This window comes from Zalophus californianus, chromosome 13 (genome assembly GCF_009762305.2).
Source record: "Zalophus californianus isolate mZalCal1 chromosome 13, mZalCal1.pri.v2, whole genome shotgun sequence".
Taxonomy (NCBI): Eukaryota; Metazoa; Chordata; class Mammalia; order Carnivora; family Otariidae; genus Zalophus; species Zalophus californianus.
In genome coordinates this window covers 19,773,541-19,793,456 of record NC_045607.1, presented here as the reverse complement: position 1 = coordinate 19,793,456, position 19,916 = coordinate 19,773,541, and the positions used below count along the sequence as shown (strand labels likewise).

Genomic DNA, 19,916 nt, shown 5'->3' with positions numbered 1-19,916 from the left:
CCTGTAGAATCCTCTGTCAGCCACAGATGCTGGCACCTTCCGCAGGCGCCAGGGCTCCCCTGAACCCGGGGGCCAGCAGGCGTCGCTCTCCGACTTACTAGCTTCATGTCTAGCCCAGACCTGTCCCTGGCTGCCAGCCCGGGCCCAGCCCTGGCACAGTACTAGGTGTGCTCTCCCCAGGACTGACCTTTCTCACGGAGTCAGCTCCTCAGCCCAGGGACCCAAGGGCCACATCCCAGAATTCCCTCTGTCACCCATTTACTTTCCATGTGACCTCAAATAAGCAGCCCTCAATTCCTCAAGCCCCAGCCACGCCCCGCCCCCCCCCCCCCCCCCCAGCCACTGCCCCATCCCCATAACTGCCCTGGGTCCCGGGCTTCCCCATCTACCAGGATGCCTCCGGGACAGGCTCCTGGGTGGCTCCCCATCTGCCCCGGGTTTTCCTTGCAAGGCCGTGAGCGCCCCCTGTCGCCATCCGTCTGCCTCCTCTCCTCTCCAGCTCGGCTGCATCCTAGGGTACAACTGGTCCTGGCTGGGGAGACCCAGAGCATTTGACAGCCCCTCCACATCCTTTGCCCAACACCTGCTTGAGCTGCAGTGACACTGAAGAACATTCTGGCTAAAATGCTCTGCATACTCACCATGCGCTCACACCACGTGCCTTAAGAGCTTTATGTGAATGAACCCGTGTAATCCAGCCACCCTGTGAGCTAGATTCATTCCCGTCCCCACTTGACAGATGGGGAAACTGAGTCACAGTGCAGGGGCCTCTTCCATTTCTGGTCAGCCACCTTTTTTCTCCTCCGAATTGTGCTGAGGTGTGACAGGAGAGGGGGGCTTCGAGGCGTGGGTATCTCAACGCTGTCTTTCCTGCTCTCTCAGCATGGCTCCCGGCGCTGGCTTCTTCCTCTTTCACTGCCTTCAAAGCCAGTTCTACCCTAGACCTTGGGCCAGAGTAGTTGCTGCAGATGTCCAGCATCTTTTCTGGTCCTCGTGAATCCCAGGAGACCGTCCGCTTTCTTCATGGTGTTTGTCCAAGAATCACCTTCATGGTGAAGACCACCTCTCAGACACACACAGCACGTAATAGTCTATAGAGTGCCTTTGTGCTGATGATCTCTGTTGAGTTTGCCCACACCCAGCAGATGGTGGTGGTGATGGTGGTGGTTACTCCTAGGAAGACTAACCTTTATCCAGAACTCACGTGCCAGACGCGATGTTAAGCTACTTAAATGGATTAGCTCTTCCAATCCCCATAGTAACCCTTTGCTGCTTATTTTACAAATGAGGAAACTTGCCGAGGGTCCCGCAGCCATTGAGAGGTGGCAGCAAGATTCGAATTTAAGCAACGTAACCCCAGGAGTAAGGGAGGTATTGTCCCCTCCACAGAGAACCTTGCAATCTGAAGGCACCAGAACCCTAGGGTCTCATGCATGCTCTGCCACTGACTTCCATGTGTAGTTGGGAAGTCTCCTCCTGTGTCTGGGCTTCAGTTTCCTTACCTATAGATCGAGAAGGTTGAACTAGACAACTTGTAAGGCTCTTCTGAGCATTGGCAGATGTCCGGGGGACTCTAGGATTCTCCAGGACCCACCAGAGACGACTCTGTAGGGGATCCACAGGTTCGCTACCCCAGGCTGTGGGGGGTCCGAGTGGTCCCTGGAGCCGGAGCCCCTGAGGTGCCAGGCTGGGGCCCCTCTCTGAAAACCAGCCCAGCCACCTGGAACAGGCTGCCTGCCTCGGAGAGAGGAAAGTAGGTGGCCAGGGATAACAAGGCTGAAGGGGGATCCTGGACCGGGGTCTGCAGAAGGTTGAGCTAGACAAAATTGTAAGGCCCTTCTGAGCATTGGCAGATGTCTGGGGAACTCTAGGATTCTCCAGGACCCACCAGAGAGCATTCTGTAGGGGATCCACAAGTTTGCTACCCCAGGCTGTGGGGGGTCTGGGTGGTCCCTGGAGCCAGAGCCCCTGAGATGCCAGGCTGGGGTCCCTGTCTGCAAACCAGCCCAGCCACCCGGAAGAGGCTGCCTGCCTCGGAGAGAGGAAAGCAGGTGGCCAGGGATGACAAGGCAGAAGGGGGATCCTGGACCGAGGTCTGCAGAAGGGTCATCAGGGCAGCACCCCATCTCCCTGCCAGGCTATGCTCGGAGTCTGAGAATCTCAGAATCACACACCAACCTGTCTGACCCTCTCCTGGTGCCCAGATCTGCTCTGTGCTGGCCCACACCTCAGCTTGGAGTGTCCCTCCCTTATCCATGCCATCTCTGGACCCCTCTTCACTGGGGAGTCTCCCCCCGCCCCCTAGCTGAGCTAGAAACCACCCCAGGAAGCCCCTGCACCAGCCTCCTGTGCCCAGAGCCCAGGCTCCAGCTTCATGCCCTCTGCACTCTGATCTTTCTCCTGGACCCACACAAGTTTATCAGCACTCCTTGTAAAGTGTGGTGCTGGGAAACAGAACTGGCAGAGACACGCTCTCCTTCTCCCAGCCTACTCCCCTGCCCAGCCCTTCCTCCTGTCCATGACTTCATCCCCTTTCCCACGGGTCTCTCTGAACGGTCCCAGCTCAGCCACTTGCAGACTGGCCACGAGACCGGCCGGGCCCGCCAGCCCCGATGGAGGTGACCTTCTGACAGGCGCCACCCTGTTCCTCTGTGGCTACTGCTCATGCCGCGCCCCTCACCCCTGCTCTGCCTGCAGCCTGGCTCAGCCCAGCCTGCCAGGATGCGGCCTGGACGTGGCAGGTGCTGTGTCAGTGTTAACTGCCGTCCACTGGACAGAGGAAGTGCTCTGCCACAGGCGAGAATGAGAGCCATGCAGAGCAGACAGCAGTGGAGCTGGTGTTGGCAGTAGAGACTGACAGCAAGGTGGAACCAAGCAGTACAGTTGGATTATGTCTTTAAAGCTTCATGTACTGCTAACTAGCTTCCTTGCTTTGGATTGGCTGTCCCACTGCTCAGAGCCTGGTACAGAGCAACGGAAACTGATCTCTGCTTTATTATTATTGTAAGCTGTTTTCACGTAAGCAAGGGTTGAAAATGCAACTCAGAAGAATGGAGTTGGTTCTGAGAGGCAGGATTGGGTGAATTGTTTTCCTTTTTTAAAATTTCCTTCAGCGTCTTAAGACTTTTGTTCTCCCCGTGTGTCAGTGTTTGGGAGAAAGAGCCTGAGTCTCACAAAGCTGCTCCCTTCCTGTGAACTCCAGGGGGTGGGAGTAGTCAGGGTTCTGCGTTCCCTCTGAGCAACTTTCCCTGGCCCGAGTACCATGTCGGAGGTATTTCCTGCACCAGCCAGGCCATGACACCCTGACCCTTTTGGCGGCTCAGGGAACAATCCGGGCAACCCAGGGGCTGCTTGGTGTGGACATCCAAATGGAGCCCTGGAGTTTAGCGCCTCTGATGGGCTGAGGGACTAATTTATTCTCTCTCTCTCTCTCTCTCTCTCTCCCTCCCCTCCTCATGCCCTTCCAACCTAGGGGGACAGGGGTGACCCTGGGCCTGATGGTGAACATGGCGACAAAGGCCAAGAGGGACTGATGGGCGAGGATGGGGCCCCCGGCCCCCCCGGCATCACTGGCGTCCGGGTGAGTGTGCACGGCTGCGTGCCAGCACCGTGGGCGTCTGGGTGTGCGTACCACCCGCACCTGTTTGGGCAGTTGGACAGGAGGTCTTTTGATGGCAGCTACCTAAAGGTCTTCCACTGTGGTCCTTCCTCCCCCTGGGAGTTTCCCAGAGAAGAGTCTGCCCATGTCCCTCCCCTGCCTAACCCTCCCATGGCTCCCAATTGCCCTTAGACTAGCATCACACTCCTCAGTCTGGCTGCCACGGCCTCCACAAGCCTGGCCCTGCTGACCTCGTCCCACATTCAGCCACACTGAATTTAGCAGGGGGTTTAGCAGGAAAGGCGCTGGCCTTGATTCTCCACTAGGAACTTGCCGCTGCCCTCTCTGGGTCACACTCTTGGTATGATGAAGGTTTCGGAAGGAAGGCCTTCCAACATTCCAGGGGCTCTTTCTTAGTAAGCTCTTGAGTGTCATGGCCATGGAATGGGCGGCAACGTGCAGCAGAAATAGCCCTGGGCCTAGAATCCAAAGGTTGAGTTCTGGCTCGAGAACCCACGGTCTTTGTGACCTTAGGCAGATCACTGCTGCCTCTCTGTGAGCCTTGGTTTTCTTATCTTGAAAGAGTCAGTGAAGCTTTGGAAAGAAAGTGCTTTCTACAATGTCCCAGCAAATAAATACTGTCTTTGTGAATCTGGAGGAGGAAATGACTGGAAGCTGGTGGTAGTGGTGATGGTGGTAGTAATGTTGATGGTTGGGTGGAGGTGGAGATGATGATGATGATGATATTGATGATGGTAGAGATGGTGATGATGGTGGTTGTAATGGTGATGATGATGATGGAGATGGTGGTGATGGTGGTGGAGATAGTGATGATGGTGGAGATGGTGGTGATGACGGTGATAGTGATGATGGTGATGGTGGTAGAAATGGTGATGGTGATGATGTTGGTGATGGTGGAGGTGATGGTATTAGTGATGGTGGTGATGATGGTGGAGATTGTGATGGTGGTGATGATGGTGATAGTGGTGGAAATGGTGATGGTGATGATGATGGTGATGGTGGAGGTGATGGTATTAGTGAGGGTGGTGATGGTAATGGTGGAGGTGATGGTGGTGGTGGGAGAGATGATGGTGGTAATGGAGATGGTGGTGAGAATGATGGCAGTGGCAGTGGTGGTGGTGGTAGCAGAGTTAATGTCTCTATTTTGCCATCTCTGCCAATTTTCATATACTGGAACTGGAAAGAAGTTCACTGGGGCCAGACTGAGTGTGTGTCGTGTGACAGAAGGGGTGAGAGGCTTGTATTTGAGTCTCTTTGGCATCAGGGCTGCAGGACAAGTATCTCCCACTCTGGCTGGGAAACAGTGGAGTATTTAAAAATAGAATTTTATGAGCCATCAGAGCCTTTCCAGAAATATATCTCCATGGACGGGGGCCCACAAAAGTCTGCATTCTGGCCCCACAGCCTCACCCCACTGGATGCTCCAGCCCTTACTCAGGATTTCCCATACCATGAGGGACGCTCCCAGCTGGAGAGGGCCTGTCAGTACAAGTGGCCGGCTGCCCTGTCCTGGGAGACTCCCGGCGTCCTGGCCCTGTGCTGAATGCTTCAGTGCTGACTCATTTCTCCTTCTGACAAGGGATCAGCCCTAGCAACCCCCTCAGCCTACTGACAAATTCCACCAGCCCCTGTGTCAGGATGGTACAGTTGCCCAGATACGACCAGCCTGGGACAAGGGGTGCCCCAGACACTGAGGACCCACACCTCATTCGAGCCCAGCGAGGTGACCTGCAGGTAGTGTCTTTGTCTCACCATGCCTGTGTCTTTGGCTCTCAAATGGAATAAATAACCCCTTCCTCCCAGCCCTGTGGCCAGAATTGGGGGAGGCATGACACAGAACATAGACATAGTGCCTGGCCCTTGGTTGAAGCCATGTTGGTTGACTCCTTTATTACTGGAAGAGCCAAAGACCCAGACACGGTCTAGTTCAGTACTGTCGATAGAGACAGAAGACAAGCTACCTGTGTAATTTAAAATTTTTTAGTACTCACGTTTTCAAAATGTAAAAAGAGGCAGATGAGATAAACTTTAACCATATATTTTATTTAACTCAATATAGCCAAAATATGAACATTTCCAACATGTAATCAATATAAAAATCACTAATCAGGTATTTTGCATTCTTTTGTTCTAAATCTATGAAATCTAATGTGTAATTAATTTACTCTTACAGCACATCTCAATCTGCATCCTAAATTTTCATTGGAAATACTTGATCTGTGTTGAGATTTCATAAAATATATAGCTGAAAATGTAGATTCATATCCCCAAGTTATTCCAAACACACATAAAAGTATAACAATAACTGAATTGTCTATATTTAAATTTAATTTTAAGTTAATTCAAATTAGGTTGAATTAAGAATTTGGTTCCTCCATCCCAGTCACCACCTTTCAAGTGCTCAGTAGCCCTATGTGGCAAGGGGCCACAGACGGGACAAAGCTAGTTTAAGACCTACATATAAGAGGCAGGGAAACTGAGGCACACAGGAGGGAAGGGACTTTTTCAGGGTCACACGAGGTCTTAAGCACCAGAATGCAGGGTAGTCTGCGCTTAGTCCTTCCAAGACCACCACTCTCTCTTTCCTAAGGGCCCCAGGGTGGTCTAACTGGCACTGCCCTTGGGGACAGAGAATCATCTTCTCCAGTCCTTTTTTGCCACATTTTGTCCTTATGCTGAATCAAAGCTGGCCTCCCTGTAATTTCCATCCACTGACCACCCCAGAGAACACTGCTGCCCCTGCCTCAGGGCAACTGCAGAAATCAGCAGATGGGCATCAGGTGCCTCTGGGTTAGCCTGTGTGTTTTCTGGCTCCTCTAAAATCCCATCTTCCTGCCTTTCCTCCATCACAGTTAGTGCCTCCTCCTGTTCCAAGGTGGGGCCATCACCTCCTTCATCGTACAGCAGGTACCTCTGTTAATGCAGCCAAAGGGATTGAATTGAACTAGCTCTTTAGTGCTTGCCAAGAATGTAGATGTTCTTCCCAGCTCCCTTTGAGGTTTGGGTCTTGAGGGGACTGTCCTCTGGGGACCATCAGGATGTCTTTTCCAGACCAGAAACACTGCCTGCCTTACCCACTACATCCCACCCCAGTGTGGCTCAGAGTTGGGATTCTCTTCTCTCCTTTTCTTTTCTCCCTTACCAGTCTTATGCTCACACGTGCACACTTATATGCACTCACGCACCCCACTGAGTGGCCCTGACAAGAACAGGGCAAAGGAGAGCAAAGGGATGCCCTTCAGGGGAGGGGACAGAGCAGCCTGTGGGAGGGAGTGGCCTGGGTACCCCAGTGGGAGAGTGGGGGAGGGCGGCTGACCTTCCCGGCACAATGCCCCACTGGGAGGAGCCCCTCCAACCCCATCCCCAAGGGAGGGAGCCCCTGACAGTGGGACACAGCCTCGGGCTGGTCAGAAGTGCCCCACAGCATCTCAGAGTTGAGGGAGGACCTCCCCTGCCTGCCTCATGTCATCAGCGGGCACCGGGAGCCCCGGGCATGGAATCAGACAGATCCGCAGTTGAATCAGCGTTCTGGGCCAAGTCGTTTCACCGTTGGGAAGCCCAGGGGTCACCATCCGTGGGAGCAGGCCTTGATGGGGCCTCAGGCTCAGGGTGGCTGGGGGGCTGGAACAGCATTTGGCACATGGCAGGTGCAGAGAGTGGCTCCCACTGAGACAGGCTGGGCGCCTAGCAGTCGTCATGAAAGAGGGGTGCGTCCAGCACTTACTATGGGCCAGGCGCCTGGTGAGCATGAGAGGCCATCCCTGGGTTGACTTCTCAGCCCCGTGAGGCAAACAGGACCCCTGTCCCCACTTTGCAGACAACACCTTCCGTCAGGAAGTTCCCAGCTCACAGGGTCCCGGGGGCGCTGAGCGCAGGGTGGGTTTGGAACCCAGGCAGTCCGCCCTCAGAGCTCCCGTGCTGATGCTCTGCCTCAAGTTGCTCTCATTTCTCACCCTCCTCCTTCCCTCCTTCTCCTCTCAGGGTCCTGAAGGAAAACCGGGGAAGCAAGGCGCGAAGGGCCGGACCGGAGCCAAGGTGGGACCCCCTTCCCTCCCCCACCTCTCTCTTTGCCTCCTGCTGGGGCCCCGTGACAGCCTGTCTCTCCTCCCACTGCAGGGTGCCAAGGGCTACCAAGGACATCTGGGTGAGATGGGCGTCCCTGGAGACCCTGGACCCCCTGGCACCCCAGGCCCTAAAGGGTCCCGGGGCAGCCTGGGACCAACGGTGAGAACTCTCAGGGTGGGGTGGGGTGGGATGGGCAGGCAAAGAGCAGCGGTGGGGGTGGGGGGAGAAAGAGAAGTATCGCCCTGTCCACCTCTCAGCCAAACTTTGGCTGTCCCTTGTCCTAGCCGCTTCTCTTGCATCATGGATCCCTTGGGGATCCTGTAGAAGCTGCCACCTCTCTCCCTGGAAAAGTACCCACAACGCCAAGTATGTGTTTCCGTTTGAAGGGCACTGTGGGTCTTCTGAAGGACTTTACAGACCCAGACAAATAAGCATTCTAGGGTGGGGAGAGGGGACCAGCTCCTCCGGGAGGGTTTTTACGGAACAAGTTTTCCCACTGGAAATAGATTCATGAGGATCAGGCTGCAGATCACTGGGTGACTCTGAGGCCATCCCAGCCTCTTGCTGGCCTGCCCGGAAGGAGGGCCCCTGGGGTCTGCTAGCTGCAGAGGACGGAAGCAGAGGGGAGGCAGGCTGGTGGGGCATCTCTGAGCTCCCAGCATCCCTGGTGTGAATGCCCCCGCCGTGGCTGATCCCAAGCCACCGGCGTGGTGTCTGCAAGCGCAAACTTGGGAGGGAGATGCGCGGGAGTGTCTGTCATCTGCTAGTTCCACCACACGCACTCAGTAGACAGAAATAAGCTGGAGCCTAGGTAATAGTAAAATGGAGCAAAATTACTGGAAGGGAGGAGTTTTGAATATTTGTCATCTTCATCTTCAATCAAGAATTGATTGAACTGTACGTTCATATAATTTAACTTCCTATAGCTGCTTCTGTTTAAAATTGGCTCACAAAAGTGAAGATGGTTTAGCCACTGGGTGTTGTGAACCCCTGGAGCTGGGAGAAGGAAGGGCTGGAGGGAGGAGGGGAGCTCAGGGAGGAGCTGTGCAGCCTGGGTTCTGGGCCCCAGATGTGCCTGTTGACGGGGCTGGACTGGGCTGGAGCCAGTGCCCAGGTCACTGCTGTGAGAACCACCTGTACCAACACGCGTCTCCTTCTGTCCTAGGGTGCTCCCGGACGGATGGGGGCCCAAGGAGAGCCCGGACTGGCTGGTTACCATGTAAGAAACTCTCCCCTCCTTCCTCTCAGAATTCTGTCCTGCAGGCGGGGGACGCAGGTGGGCCTCGGCCTCTGTCCCCACCACCTCCCCACGGACGGTGGCCCTTGGGCCACTGAAGATCTCTGGTCTCCCCGGGCCCAGGGAGCCCCTGGGCCCCCAGAGCAGGGGTGAGCAGACAGAAACACCCTCCCCCTCCACGTGCCCTCGCTGAGTCCTTCCTTCCCGTGGTGGGAGCCACACATGCGTCCTGTCCCGGCGTCATGCCGGCTGTCTGTGGGAGGGAAGAGCCTCACCCTGCTTTTGCATCCAAGCTGGCACCCCTCTTAGAGGCGGCTGAGCCAAACCCATGTGATATAGTTGGGTGACTAGTCCTCAGAGAGGCCCCGGGCCTGCTCAGAAAGGGAAACTGAGGCTTAGGGAGGCTAATGACAGCTTGTTAAGTTTGAAGGTAGGATTCAGTGTCTAAAGGAGGCACAGCAGGGAGAGGAGGCCAGAAGAGGGACAGCGCAGAGGACATGGGCACCGGAGAGGGGGCACTGGGAGCCCAAGGGAGGAACGAGCCTATTATGCTTCCCGCCATAGCCTGGGGAAGTCGGCTGAGGCCAGAATTTTGCCCCTGCCCCTGCCCCAGGGACACAGCTGGCTCTCCGAGATCTGGGCCCCAGGTCTGCTCCAGGCTGGGGTGAGCCACGCCCCCGACCATCCAAGCAGGCCCACCCCTGAGAGGTGTGTCAGGGACTGCCTGGGAGGCACCGGGCTCAGAGTCACACAGTGAGCTGGGGCAGAGCCAGGGCCCAGACTCACAGCCCAGGGTCTCCACCTAGGAGTTCCTGGCCTTCATCACTGTGCCTCTCGAGCCCTCACTCCCCCATGCACTTACCTCTTGCCATCTTGTTTCCTGCAGGGACACAAAGGCATCATGGGCCCCCTTGGACCTCCTGGACCAAAGGGTGAAAAGGTGGGTGCTCAGTCCTGGGAAGCAGGTGCCCCTTCCCGTGTGGGCCAGCAGGAGCCAGCCCCTGGGGCACTGTGGCTGGGATAATGCAGAAGTTCACAGTTCGCTGCTCACACCGAAGAGCCAGGAGCCGTTAGACCTACATTCAACACAGATGGCCTGTGTGTCAGGTCGGAGCCCAGCACTGGAACAGAACCACAGTTCCTGCCCGGCCAGGGTTTCCAGTCGAGCAGGGGAGATGGATGCCAACCACGTCCTGACCAGAACTGCAATTCCATCATCTGAGTGAATGTGGGCATTGAAGCCTTGCTCAGGAATGAGATCCCGCAGTGAGAGCCAGCGCAGGGCTTAGGACAGAGAGTGAGACCAGCCTTTCCTAGCCAGAAAGGAGCCACTAAGGCAGAGGGAGAGCATGCCCATACCCCACCGCTTGGCTCCAGCTTCAGTGGAAGAGAGAAATTGCTAGAAGAAAGCTTGCTGATGGTTGTGCCCTGCCGCACGGTGCAGGTGGGGATGTGGGGCCAGGGGGCCAAGGCGGTGGCCCCGGGTAACCTTCCGAGGCAGCACCAAACTGGCTCTGGGCCGAGGCCTTTGAGTCCTACCTTAGCAGCTCAAGTGTCCCTGTTCTGGCCTCCCTCCTCCCCTGATGGCTCCGCCTTGGGAATGCCTCCTAGCACGCGGCCCCCTGCTGTCTCCTTGCCCCCCCCCCCACCTCCCCAGCCCTCCTTTTGTGAGCTGAGTCAGCTACCCACTAACCACATCCCACTGCTGCTGCCATGTGAATCACCCCGGTCTGGCTTACTGTCCAGCTGGCCCCTTCCTCCTGCTTGGAGAAGAAGAGCTCTGCAATCAGTGGGCTCCGAAATCCCACAGGAGCTGCGTTCAGTACCCTGAGTCCCCACGCCTTGGCCCTGAGTCGGCCACAGCTGGCACAGGATGGGTTAACATGGACCCTGAAACAAGGGGAAACCTCCACCCCACCCGAGCCACCTGCAGCCCCAGGCCCAGTTCCTGTGGCTGCTGAGAATGGGATCCTAACCCTAAACCTGCCCTAAGTCCGCTGGGGCCTTGGGTGGGGCCCTAGGGTTCCCTGAGCCTTGATTGCCCCATTTGTTAAGTGGGTGCATACCTCAGGAATATGCGGCTAAGCAGGACATCACATATATGTCAGCCATAGGCACTTTCTTAGTGATGAGGTAGTAGATTAGTTCACTCGTGCGTTCAGCTATCCGACAGGTATTTATGGATGCATAATGATTGTGTAATGTTTTCTCGGCCCTGAGCTGGGGGCTGCAGAAGGAGGCCCTAAAGAACTCCAGGGTAAAACTAGATGCAAGAGTGAATAGCCAGGCACAAGCTGGAGGGTGCTGGGAGGAGGAGGAGCAGGTTCCCAAGGGAGACCCCGAAGCACACAGCCGTGTGCAAAGCTCTTCCCTGGGATTCCTCCACGGCCCTCACCGTGAGGTGTCAGTGTCCCACATGATAGTTGGGGAAACTGAGTCTCCAGGATGCTCAAGGACTAGGCCAGGACCAGTGGAAAGGTGGCAGGACCAGGATGCAGACTCTGATGTCAGGCTGTGCCTCCCTGACCAGAAACAGGCACTTAGATGAGCTAGGATGCTGCTCACCTGGCGAATTCCCCGAGGGCATGTGTCTACAAAGGTGGTATCTGGAGGGGATTGGCCATGAGACTCTGGGAACAAGGAAGAAGGGGGGCTCCATCAGCTTCCTGCTGCTAAAAACAAATCCCCGAACTATAGCTACAATTTGGGGGCAGTGGGGGAGATCTGTATAGCTGGCTTTTGGCTCAAACCACCACTTGATTCCTGTGTGGCCTTAACTAAGACCTTTCTTTCCCCGGGCCTCAGTTTCCTCATCTGTAAAATGGGCCAGTAGTCATAGCAGCGTAGGAGTGCTGTATGGATTCTGTGGAACACCTCCCGAAGGGTCTGCCACACAGAGTACACTCAGTAAACACGGCCCCCTTCTCCAGAGTGCCCCAGTCCAGCTGCCTCCCTCTTCGGTGGGACCGAGACTTGGGACAAAGAGCCATAGAGAGAGGTCAGGGAGGAGAGGGAATCCCCACTCCCTGAGCCACCCCCTTGGGTACAGCTGGTTCTAAGCCTTGGGCCAAGGCCCTCCCGCTTTCGGTCTCTGCCCACAGGAGCCACAGAGGCTCTGGGCCAAGGCGCTACAGCTGCCAGCCCTCAGGACTGATTTGGGCCCGGGACGGGCTCCAGCCCCAGGGATGGCTCCCTGTCCTGCCTCTTCAGGCTTTCCCTTCCATCGCTGCCAACAGCCAGGGGGCCCAGGGGGCCCCCTCTGGAGCCTCCTACCCAGAATGAGCCCCCATGGGAGGTGGCACCAGTTGTTGGGCTGGAACATTCTGAGCCCTGGGTTCTACCTCTTGCTGCTCTGATCACACCTTCCCTGTAGCTGGCACACGGCCTCCTGTCTCCTGTCTTGCTGGTGGCCCGGGGCCTAGGGTGGCATGCCAGGGCTCAAGGGCCTCCACCCTAAACCCTACTCCTCCTGCAATCCCTCTGACTATATCCATGCCACCCATCGTCCCTGCTGCCGTTGTCAACACGGCTAAGTTCATGGCTACCTGAGCCCCTACTATGAGGGCAGTAGTGAGCTCTCCTCCCTGGGTCCCCAGAACAGGGCTGCAAGGCATCACAATCCCGTTTCGCAGAAAGGAATCTGTCTTGTGGCCAAAACTCCCAAATTGGCCCACAGTTGAGCGCAACCTGGGGCAGCCCAGCCTGCTTCTGGGGCCGCCATCCAGGATAGAAGATTCCTGTTAAAGCTGGCTCTCTGCCCACTTTATTCCAGCAAAGATGGGAGAAAGGGACTCTTTTTCAGGGCTGAACAATGGAGCAGCCCACGTGGCTTATCTGTGCCTCAGTATCCCCATCTGTAAAATGGGGAGAATACCATCACCTGCTTCGTAGGGTTGTTGGAAGTATTCAGTGAGTGTCTGTGCCCACCAGCTGTCGGAATTATTGTCCCTCTGTGCTGACCACCGCTTAGGGACTTTTTGCATCATTTCCCAGAATCCCCACCACTCCCTCCTAGGTATCGCCATTGTCCCTTCACCCCACCTCACCCCCATTCCCCAGCTGAGAAGAAGAGCTCCAGGATGGGAAGGAAGGGACCTGTTGGGGGTCTGAGCTGCTGCTCCTGTGCAAAGCTGGGTGTGACCAAGGTCTCTGCTCTGAGCTGTCTGGGTCTCCCAGCCCAAGGGTACCTCTTGGGGGGGGGGATGCCCAGCAGGGGGCAGTAAAGAGCACTCTCCAGGTTCCACAGCCCTGGTTCGCCCCTTCCCTCTCTAGCCTCAGTCTCTCCATCTGTAGCCCTAAGTAGACTGGACTTCATCACTGATGAAGGCCCTTTCCACTCTGTGTGGAGTGTCTGGAATTCCAGGAACCAGAAGTGTGTCTTAAAGCTGGTTGTGTCCACAGGGGGAACAGGGTGAGGATGGCAAGGCCGAGGGGCCCCCCGGGCCACCGGGAGATCGGGTAAGCCCCCTTTTCTGTCCCCTGGGCCACCACCAAGGCGGAGCCCCAGCGTCCTGCTAGGGGGAGGGGGAAGGGGAGGCTGAGCAGGGGTGAGGCCGCCACAGGCATCCGAGGGGGTGGCCAGGAAGAGACCTGCTGGCCCATATTTTGTTGCTGTCCTTGTCATTCAGGGCCCTGTGGGCGATCGAGGGGACCGCGGGGAGCCAGGGGACCCTGGATACCGCGTAAGTGTCAGAGCTCCTACGCAAGGGCAGCGTCAGGCACGGCATGTCAGGGCGCCCCTCCGTCCTTACCGGCTCCCTGGCGGGGAAACAGCCGTGGCCGGGAGACAAGCCCTCCCTCCCACCATTAGTGCCCAGCTTGAAGCACAGACCCACTGGAAGAGGGCTCAGGCCAGAATTCATGCTGGCAGGGGGAGGGCTGGAGGGAGAGGGTGAGGTCAGGGAGAGAGACCCCTTCCTCACAGGGCCTCAGTCTCCCCACCTGTGGCAGGGGACAGCTCTCCTGGCAGAAGCAAGAGACAGACCACTGAGTGAGCACAGGGCCCCCACCAGGCTCTCCTCCCCTCCCCTGCCCTCCCCTCCCCTCCCCTGCTCCGTCCTTGCTGGCAGGGTCATCATTTCGCTGCTTTGCAGATGAGCAAGCTGAGATGGGGACAATGACACACGGCTAGGAAGAGCAAGGGCTTCGGGGGGCTCTTCTGGGTTGGAAGTTGCCCCAGCCCCCAGCCTCTCCAGGATGGGCCCCCTCACCAGTCTCTCCTTGACTTCCAGGGACAGGAGGGTGTGCCAGGCCTCCGTGGAGATCCAGGCCAGCAGGGCCTACCAGTGAGTGGTGCTCCCTGTCCCATCCGCCCGCCCCCCCCGCCCCGGGCCCCAGGTGGGTGGGCGGCAGTGGGGGAAGGAAGGGGCCCTCCCTGCTGGAGGACCGGGGGCAGTCCACTCTGATTTCTCCTGCCCTGAAGGCGGGGGCACCCCCCAGAACCTACACCCCCAAACCCCTCCCACCCCTCCCCCTCTAGGTGGACACTGGCCACCCTCCCCGGGAGAGACTCCTGGGGCTGCGTTGCATCCTCTCACCTTGGTTTGCAGGGGCACCCAGGACCCCGGGGACGGCCGGGACCCGAGGGATCGAAGGGGGAAGAGGTAAGAGGACTGAGGTCCTCAGGGGACCCTCGGAGGGGCAGACAGCTGCCCAGGCCCCCAGCAAGTGGGCTGGCGGGAGCCCCGCAGGGTGCTTCCGGGCCAAGATCTCTTCGCCTCCAAGGGCCTGAGGGAGGGGGATTGCTTGTTCCCCCCCCAACCCCCCCTCCCGGCAGGGCCTCCAGGAAGGGAACCATCTGTGGGGCCAGCGGTGGGACTTGAACTCAGGGCATTCGAGAGCCAGAGCCAGCCAGCCACACCACGCTGTAGCAGAAAACTTGGAGAAGCACGGGGTCTGGAGGAAGGGGGCCGGGGTGGGCAGGGATGCTGGTGGTAGGAACTGAGGGGCGGGCGAGGACTTTCCCACCTTGTACCCTGAGCCCTTGTGTCTGCCTCCTCTGAGGTTGGCCCAGTGCTGTCTTCATGCGCTCAACCTCCCTGAAGGCCTGTCTCCTTCACCCGCACACCGTCTCCCCGCCCCCACCCCCACCCCCCTCGGGGATATAGCCACACTCTTGAGGATGGAAGGATCTTGAAGCCCAGGCAGCCACGGGTTCCCGGCTCCCCCTAGGAAACTGCCAGCCGAGAGCCTCTGCAGCAGGGGAGCCCATGGGGGCACGGGGCCCAGAGCAGGGGTGAGGACAACACTGGCAGGTTCCAAGGCCAGCCCTGCCCCTGGGCTCCCAAGGCCAGGGTGCTTGGACCCATTTGCAGATTCAGATGCTGAGGCCCAAGGGGCGGAGGGGCAGGGCCGGGCTGCACGGGAGCCCATTCTCCTTTCAGTCCCCCTTCCAGATCCCCTAGGGTTCTGTCCCTCCTCCAGGCGGCCTCTGTCACGTGCCCCTTGATTTTTCAGGGACCAAAGGGAAAGCAAGGCAAGGCTGGGGCACCAGGACGAAGGGGCATTCAGGTGAGTGACCCCCAGCCAGTCCCCTCCCGCCGGCCTCCCTGCTTCCCCCCTCCAGAGGCCCTCATCAACTTCTTTTATATCCCCAGGGCCTGCAGGGGCTGCCAGGGCCTCGGGGCGTGGTGGGGAGACAGGGCCCCGAGGGTGTCGCGGGACCAGATGGGTTTCCTGGCAGGGATGGGCAAGCAGGACAGCAGGTGAGCAGGACTTGGGGTTAACAGATGTGTCTCCCTTGGAGACAAGATGTGTTGTGTGTGTTGGGGTCTGGGGGGCGGGAGTGATTCGGCCATTGGGCCATGGGCCAGGAGGAGCAGGTTCAGAAACTTGGATGGGGCAGAACCAGCATATCTGGAAGTTTCCTGCGTGGGCAGTCGCCTCATCCCTCGGGACCTGGGAATGTGGCCCTTCTGACCAGCCATGCCTGTACCCAGAAGGCCCTCCCCTGCCTAGGGGATGGAACTTCTAGTTGTAAGGTCCTTCCTCCTCCCCACTTGCAAATCTGTGCACTGGTCCCGCCCTCACGCACAGGCAGGATGACCTCCATCCTGGCGTCTGACCTCCTTCCCTCCAGGTCCACCCGGAGCTCATCCAGACTATGAGACGTCCTGCCCCTTGGCTGCCTCTGTTTCCCGAAACATGAGAGGTCCTCCTTTGCCCTCTTTCTTTACAGGGGGAGCAGGGAGACGATGGGGACACTGGCCCCACGGGCCCTGCTGGGAAGAGAGGAAATCCAGGTGTGGCCGGCTTGCCTGGAGCACAGGGGCCCCCAGGATTCAAGGTCAGACACCTGTTAATCCACTTAGCCACCTTACCCCCTTTCAACCTTGGTACTAACTATAAGGACACTGATTGTAATGCTGACGTGGGCACCCATGTCCCAGGGCCTGTGTGAAAATGGAATCCATGGCCCTGACATTTCTCAGGGGTCCCTGTCCCAAGCCTGAGTCTGACTTTCAGGAAAGTTTATCCAGGTAGCTAGAAATCCTGGGCCCTGCCAGGCCTTTGAAACAGGCAACTGGTTATTGAGCTGTCCTTGGGCGCCCTCTTGTGGGCCTTTGTGGAACAATAGATGTTGCGTGCCGCCAGGACCCTCTTCCAAAAGGCTTGTTTTTAGAAAGTTTCCGAGAGGTGGGGGAGGCAGCCATGAGTCAGTCTGAGCCTGGGGGGCTACACACAGAAGGGAAGATTGAGATGGGTGCATTGGACAGGGCTCCTCTGGCCCTCTCCACGCGCGAGGTTTAGTTGGGGAGAGGCTGGAACCTTCTGCGGGAACAGCCGGTGAGGGGAGGGGAGGTCTTGGCCCAGGGAGGATTTAAATGTGGAGAGAGGGGGAGGGGGCATCCCAGACAGGAGGAAGGGCTGGAGCAGAAGTGGAGGTGGGTGGGAACTTCATGGTCTTCTGGGAGGAAACAGTGAAGAAGAGAGGCAAGGTGGGAGAGTGGAGGGGAAGTTGGAGCTTGAATTCCAGAGTAAGGAAAGAGGCTGTCCTCTTAAGGAGACTAAAAATTCTGAGCCCCCACCAGGCCTGCATCTGAGCCCCAGCATCCTGAGATGTCAGCTGACCCTGTGGCATCACTATTCTGTCTCTCCTAGGCCCTCCTCCTCTCTCCTAGAACCATTTTCCCCTTTGGTCATTTTGGTGTGTATGTGTGTTTTTGGTTTTGTTTTTTAAGGGTGAAAGTGGGTTACCTGGGCAGCTGGGTCCTCCTGGCAAACGAGGGACAGCGGGTGGAACTGGGCTTCCTGGGAGCCAGGGGGAGCCTGGATCCAAAGGCCAGCCGGTGAGTGAGCCCCAGGGAATACAGATGTTCTCACACTCGCATGCACGCAAACACATGTGCACACGGGTCCAGAAGCCTCCTGCCTGCTCTGTGACAAGGACAGAGCGACACCCTCTCTGAGTACCAGATACTCCTCCACCTCCCCTGAGTGGGGTGGGGGGGAGGGAGGAGGCTGAGACATGAGATCTGAGTGGTCCCTTCAGAATGAGGACAGGTGGTGGATCACGACCTGAACCCGAAACAGCCTCCTATCTAGTAAAGAAATTCAACCTATGGTTTAAAAAACATCTCACAAGTTAAGGGAAGAAATCATACCAATTCTGCATAAACTCTTCCAGAAAATTGGAAGAGGGGGAAATACTTGCCCATATTCTATGAAGCTGGCGTTACCCTGATATCAAAGCTGGATGAAAGACATTGCAAGAAAGGTCTAGACCAGCATAGCTTAGAAATATAGATACAGAAATTCTCAACACAATTTTAGAAAAACCAATCTAAGAATATATTAAAAAGATAATACATCAAGATCAAATGAGGTTTATCCCAGGAATGCAAGGATGGAATAACATTTGAAAATAAATCAATATAATGCACCATACTAACAAACTGAGAAGGAAAACCCATTTGATCCTCCCAGTGGATGCAAGAAAAGCACTTGGCAAAAATGCAACTCCATTTCTGATAAAAGCGCTCAGCCAGCTTGGTGTGGAAAAGGAGCTTCCTCAACTGGGAAGAAGACATTCGTGAAAAATGGACAGCTAGTGTCATACTCAATAGTGAAAGGCTGAATGTTTGGATTTTTTTTTTTTTCCAAGAAGCAGAACGAGTCAGAGATATTTGTTCTCACTGCTTCTATTCAATATTGTACTGACAGTTCTAGCCAATGCCATCAGGAATGAAAAATACATAAAAGGCATTCATATTGAAAAGGAAGAAGTTAATCTTTTCATTTGTAAATGAAATTCTTGTCTAGTGAGAAAATCCAATGGAATCCATGGTAAAGCTACTAGAACAGGTGCGTACAGCAAGATGGCGGAACGCCAGCTCAAGATGCACAAAGGAACTGTGTCTCTTTACTAGCCACGATCAGAACTTGAATTCTAAAGAGCAACACTATTTATAATAGCAGAAAAATAGGAACTACTTAGAGATACATATGACACTAGGTGTACAAGACATGTGCACTGAAAAATTGCAAAGCATTACTGAAATGGGGATGACTTAAATAAATGGAGATGCTGTGTTCCCTGGTCAAAGACTCAGTATTGTTCAGAGGGCAGTTTCCTCCAGTTGGTGTATGGATTCAACCCAGTCCCAATCAAAATCCCATCAGGCCTTTCTCGTGGAAAATAACAAGCTGAGTCTAACATTTTTATTTGGAAATGTGAAAGGCCTGGAATAACCAAAGCAAGTTGAAAAGAGAAGAGTAAAGTTGGGGGACTCACAGTAGTTGATTTCAAGACATTATATAGCTACAATAATCAAGAAGGTGGGGTACTGCCATAAATATACTAATAATAGATCAAAGGGACAGCATAGAGAGTCCAGAAATATATTCACAGGTACTTGGATAACTGCTTTTTGACAAAGTTGCAAAAACAACTCAGTGGTTACAGAATAGTCTTTTCTAGCAAGTGGGGTGGCAATTGGATACTTTATACCATGTACAAAAATAAACTCAACATGGATCATACACCTAAAGGTAAAACTCAAAATGCTAAGACTTTTAGAAGGAAGCACAGAAGAAAACCTTTGAGACCTTGGGTTATACAAACGTTTCTTAGATATGACACCAAAAGCATGATCCATTAAAAAAATTGATAAATTGGGCTTTATCAAAATTTAAAGCTTTTGCTTCTCAAAGGACAGACGCTGTTAAGAGAATGACAGGACAAGCTACGTACTAGGAGAAAGTGCAAATTATAGATCTAGTAAAGGATTTGTATCTGGAATATGCAAAGAACTCTCAAAACCCAATGAGAAAAGAAGCAGCCCAATAAAGAAATTAGGCAAAAGACTTGAACAGACACTTCTGAAAAGATTGTGCAGATGACAAGTAAGCACATAAAAGAAGCTCAGTATCACTAGCCGTGAGGCAAATGCTCATTAAAGCCATATGAGGTGCTACTGCACACCTGTTAGAATGGTAAACATTTCATTGTTTTTGAAGATTTTATTAGAGAGAGAGAGAGAGAGAGAGAGCACAAGTAGGGGGAGGGGCAGAGGGAGAGGGAGACAGACTCCCGGCTGAACAGGGAGTCCGATGCAGGGCTTGATCCCTGGACCCTGAGATCATGACCTGAGCCGAAGGCAGATGAGTCACTGACTGAGCCACCCAGGAGCCCCAGAATGGTAAAAATTTTAAAAGACTGAACAGACCAAGTGTTGGCAAGGATGTGGAGCAACTGGAACTCTCCTCCCGTGCTCACAGGAAATGTAAGATGGTACAATTCGCATTGGAAACCGGCTGGGCAGTGTTGTTAAAAGTTAAGCATGCCCCTGCCATAGAATCCAGGCCTCCAGAATCGTTCACACCCGATCACTCCCCACAGTGGCATCTGTGTGGATATGAGCAAGTTCCTGCTGTCTGTGAGACTCAGTATTCTCATCTGTGAACAGGGTGTGTTGTGCCTCCCCGGGCGGAAGTAGGAACTCGCATGCGTGGTGGTCCATGCAAAGCCCCTGGCACGTAGAGTCCCACAGCTAA

At 55.4% G+C, this 19,916-nt stretch overlaps 1 protein-coding gene across 12 annotated transcripts in view; it reads left to right on the top strand.

Moving 5' to 3' along the window:
- Window positions 1-19,916, top strand: part of COL27A1 (collagen type XXVII alpha 1 chain) — a 135,765-nt gene that overhangs the window by 103,522 nt on the left and 12,327 nt on the right. For 11 of the 12 annotated variants that reach the window (XM_035723523.1, XM_035723522.1, XM_035723521.1 and 8 more), the window contains 13 exons: window positions 3,473-3,580; window positions 7,601-7,654; window positions 7,736-7,843; window positions 8,850-8,903; window positions 9,808-9,861; window positions 13,323-13,379; window positions 13,550-13,603; window positions 14,153-14,206; window positions 14,471-14,524; window positions 15,378-15,431; window positions 15,518-15,625; window positions 16,099-16,206; window positions 17,102-17,209. In XM_035723523.1, coding sequence (XP_035579416.1) covers window positions 3,473-3,580; window positions 7,601-7,654; window positions 7,736-7,843; window positions 8,850-8,903; window positions 9,808-9,861; window positions 13,323-13,379; window positions 13,550-13,603; window positions 14,153-14,206; window positions 14,471-14,524; window positions 15,378-15,431; window positions 15,518-15,625; window positions 16,099-16,206; window positions 17,102-17,209 — 975 coding nt within the window. The remainder of the gene's footprint in view (window positions 1-3,472; window positions 3,581-7,600; window positions 7,655-7,735; window positions 7,844-8,849; window positions 8,904-9,807; window positions 9,862-13,322; window positions 13,380-13,549; window positions 13,604-14,152; window positions 14,207-14,470; window positions 14,525-15,377; window positions 15,432-15,517; window positions 15,626-16,098; window positions 16,207-17,101; window positions 17,210-19,916) is intronic. The other variant, XM_035723525.1, reaches the window with a different exon arrangement.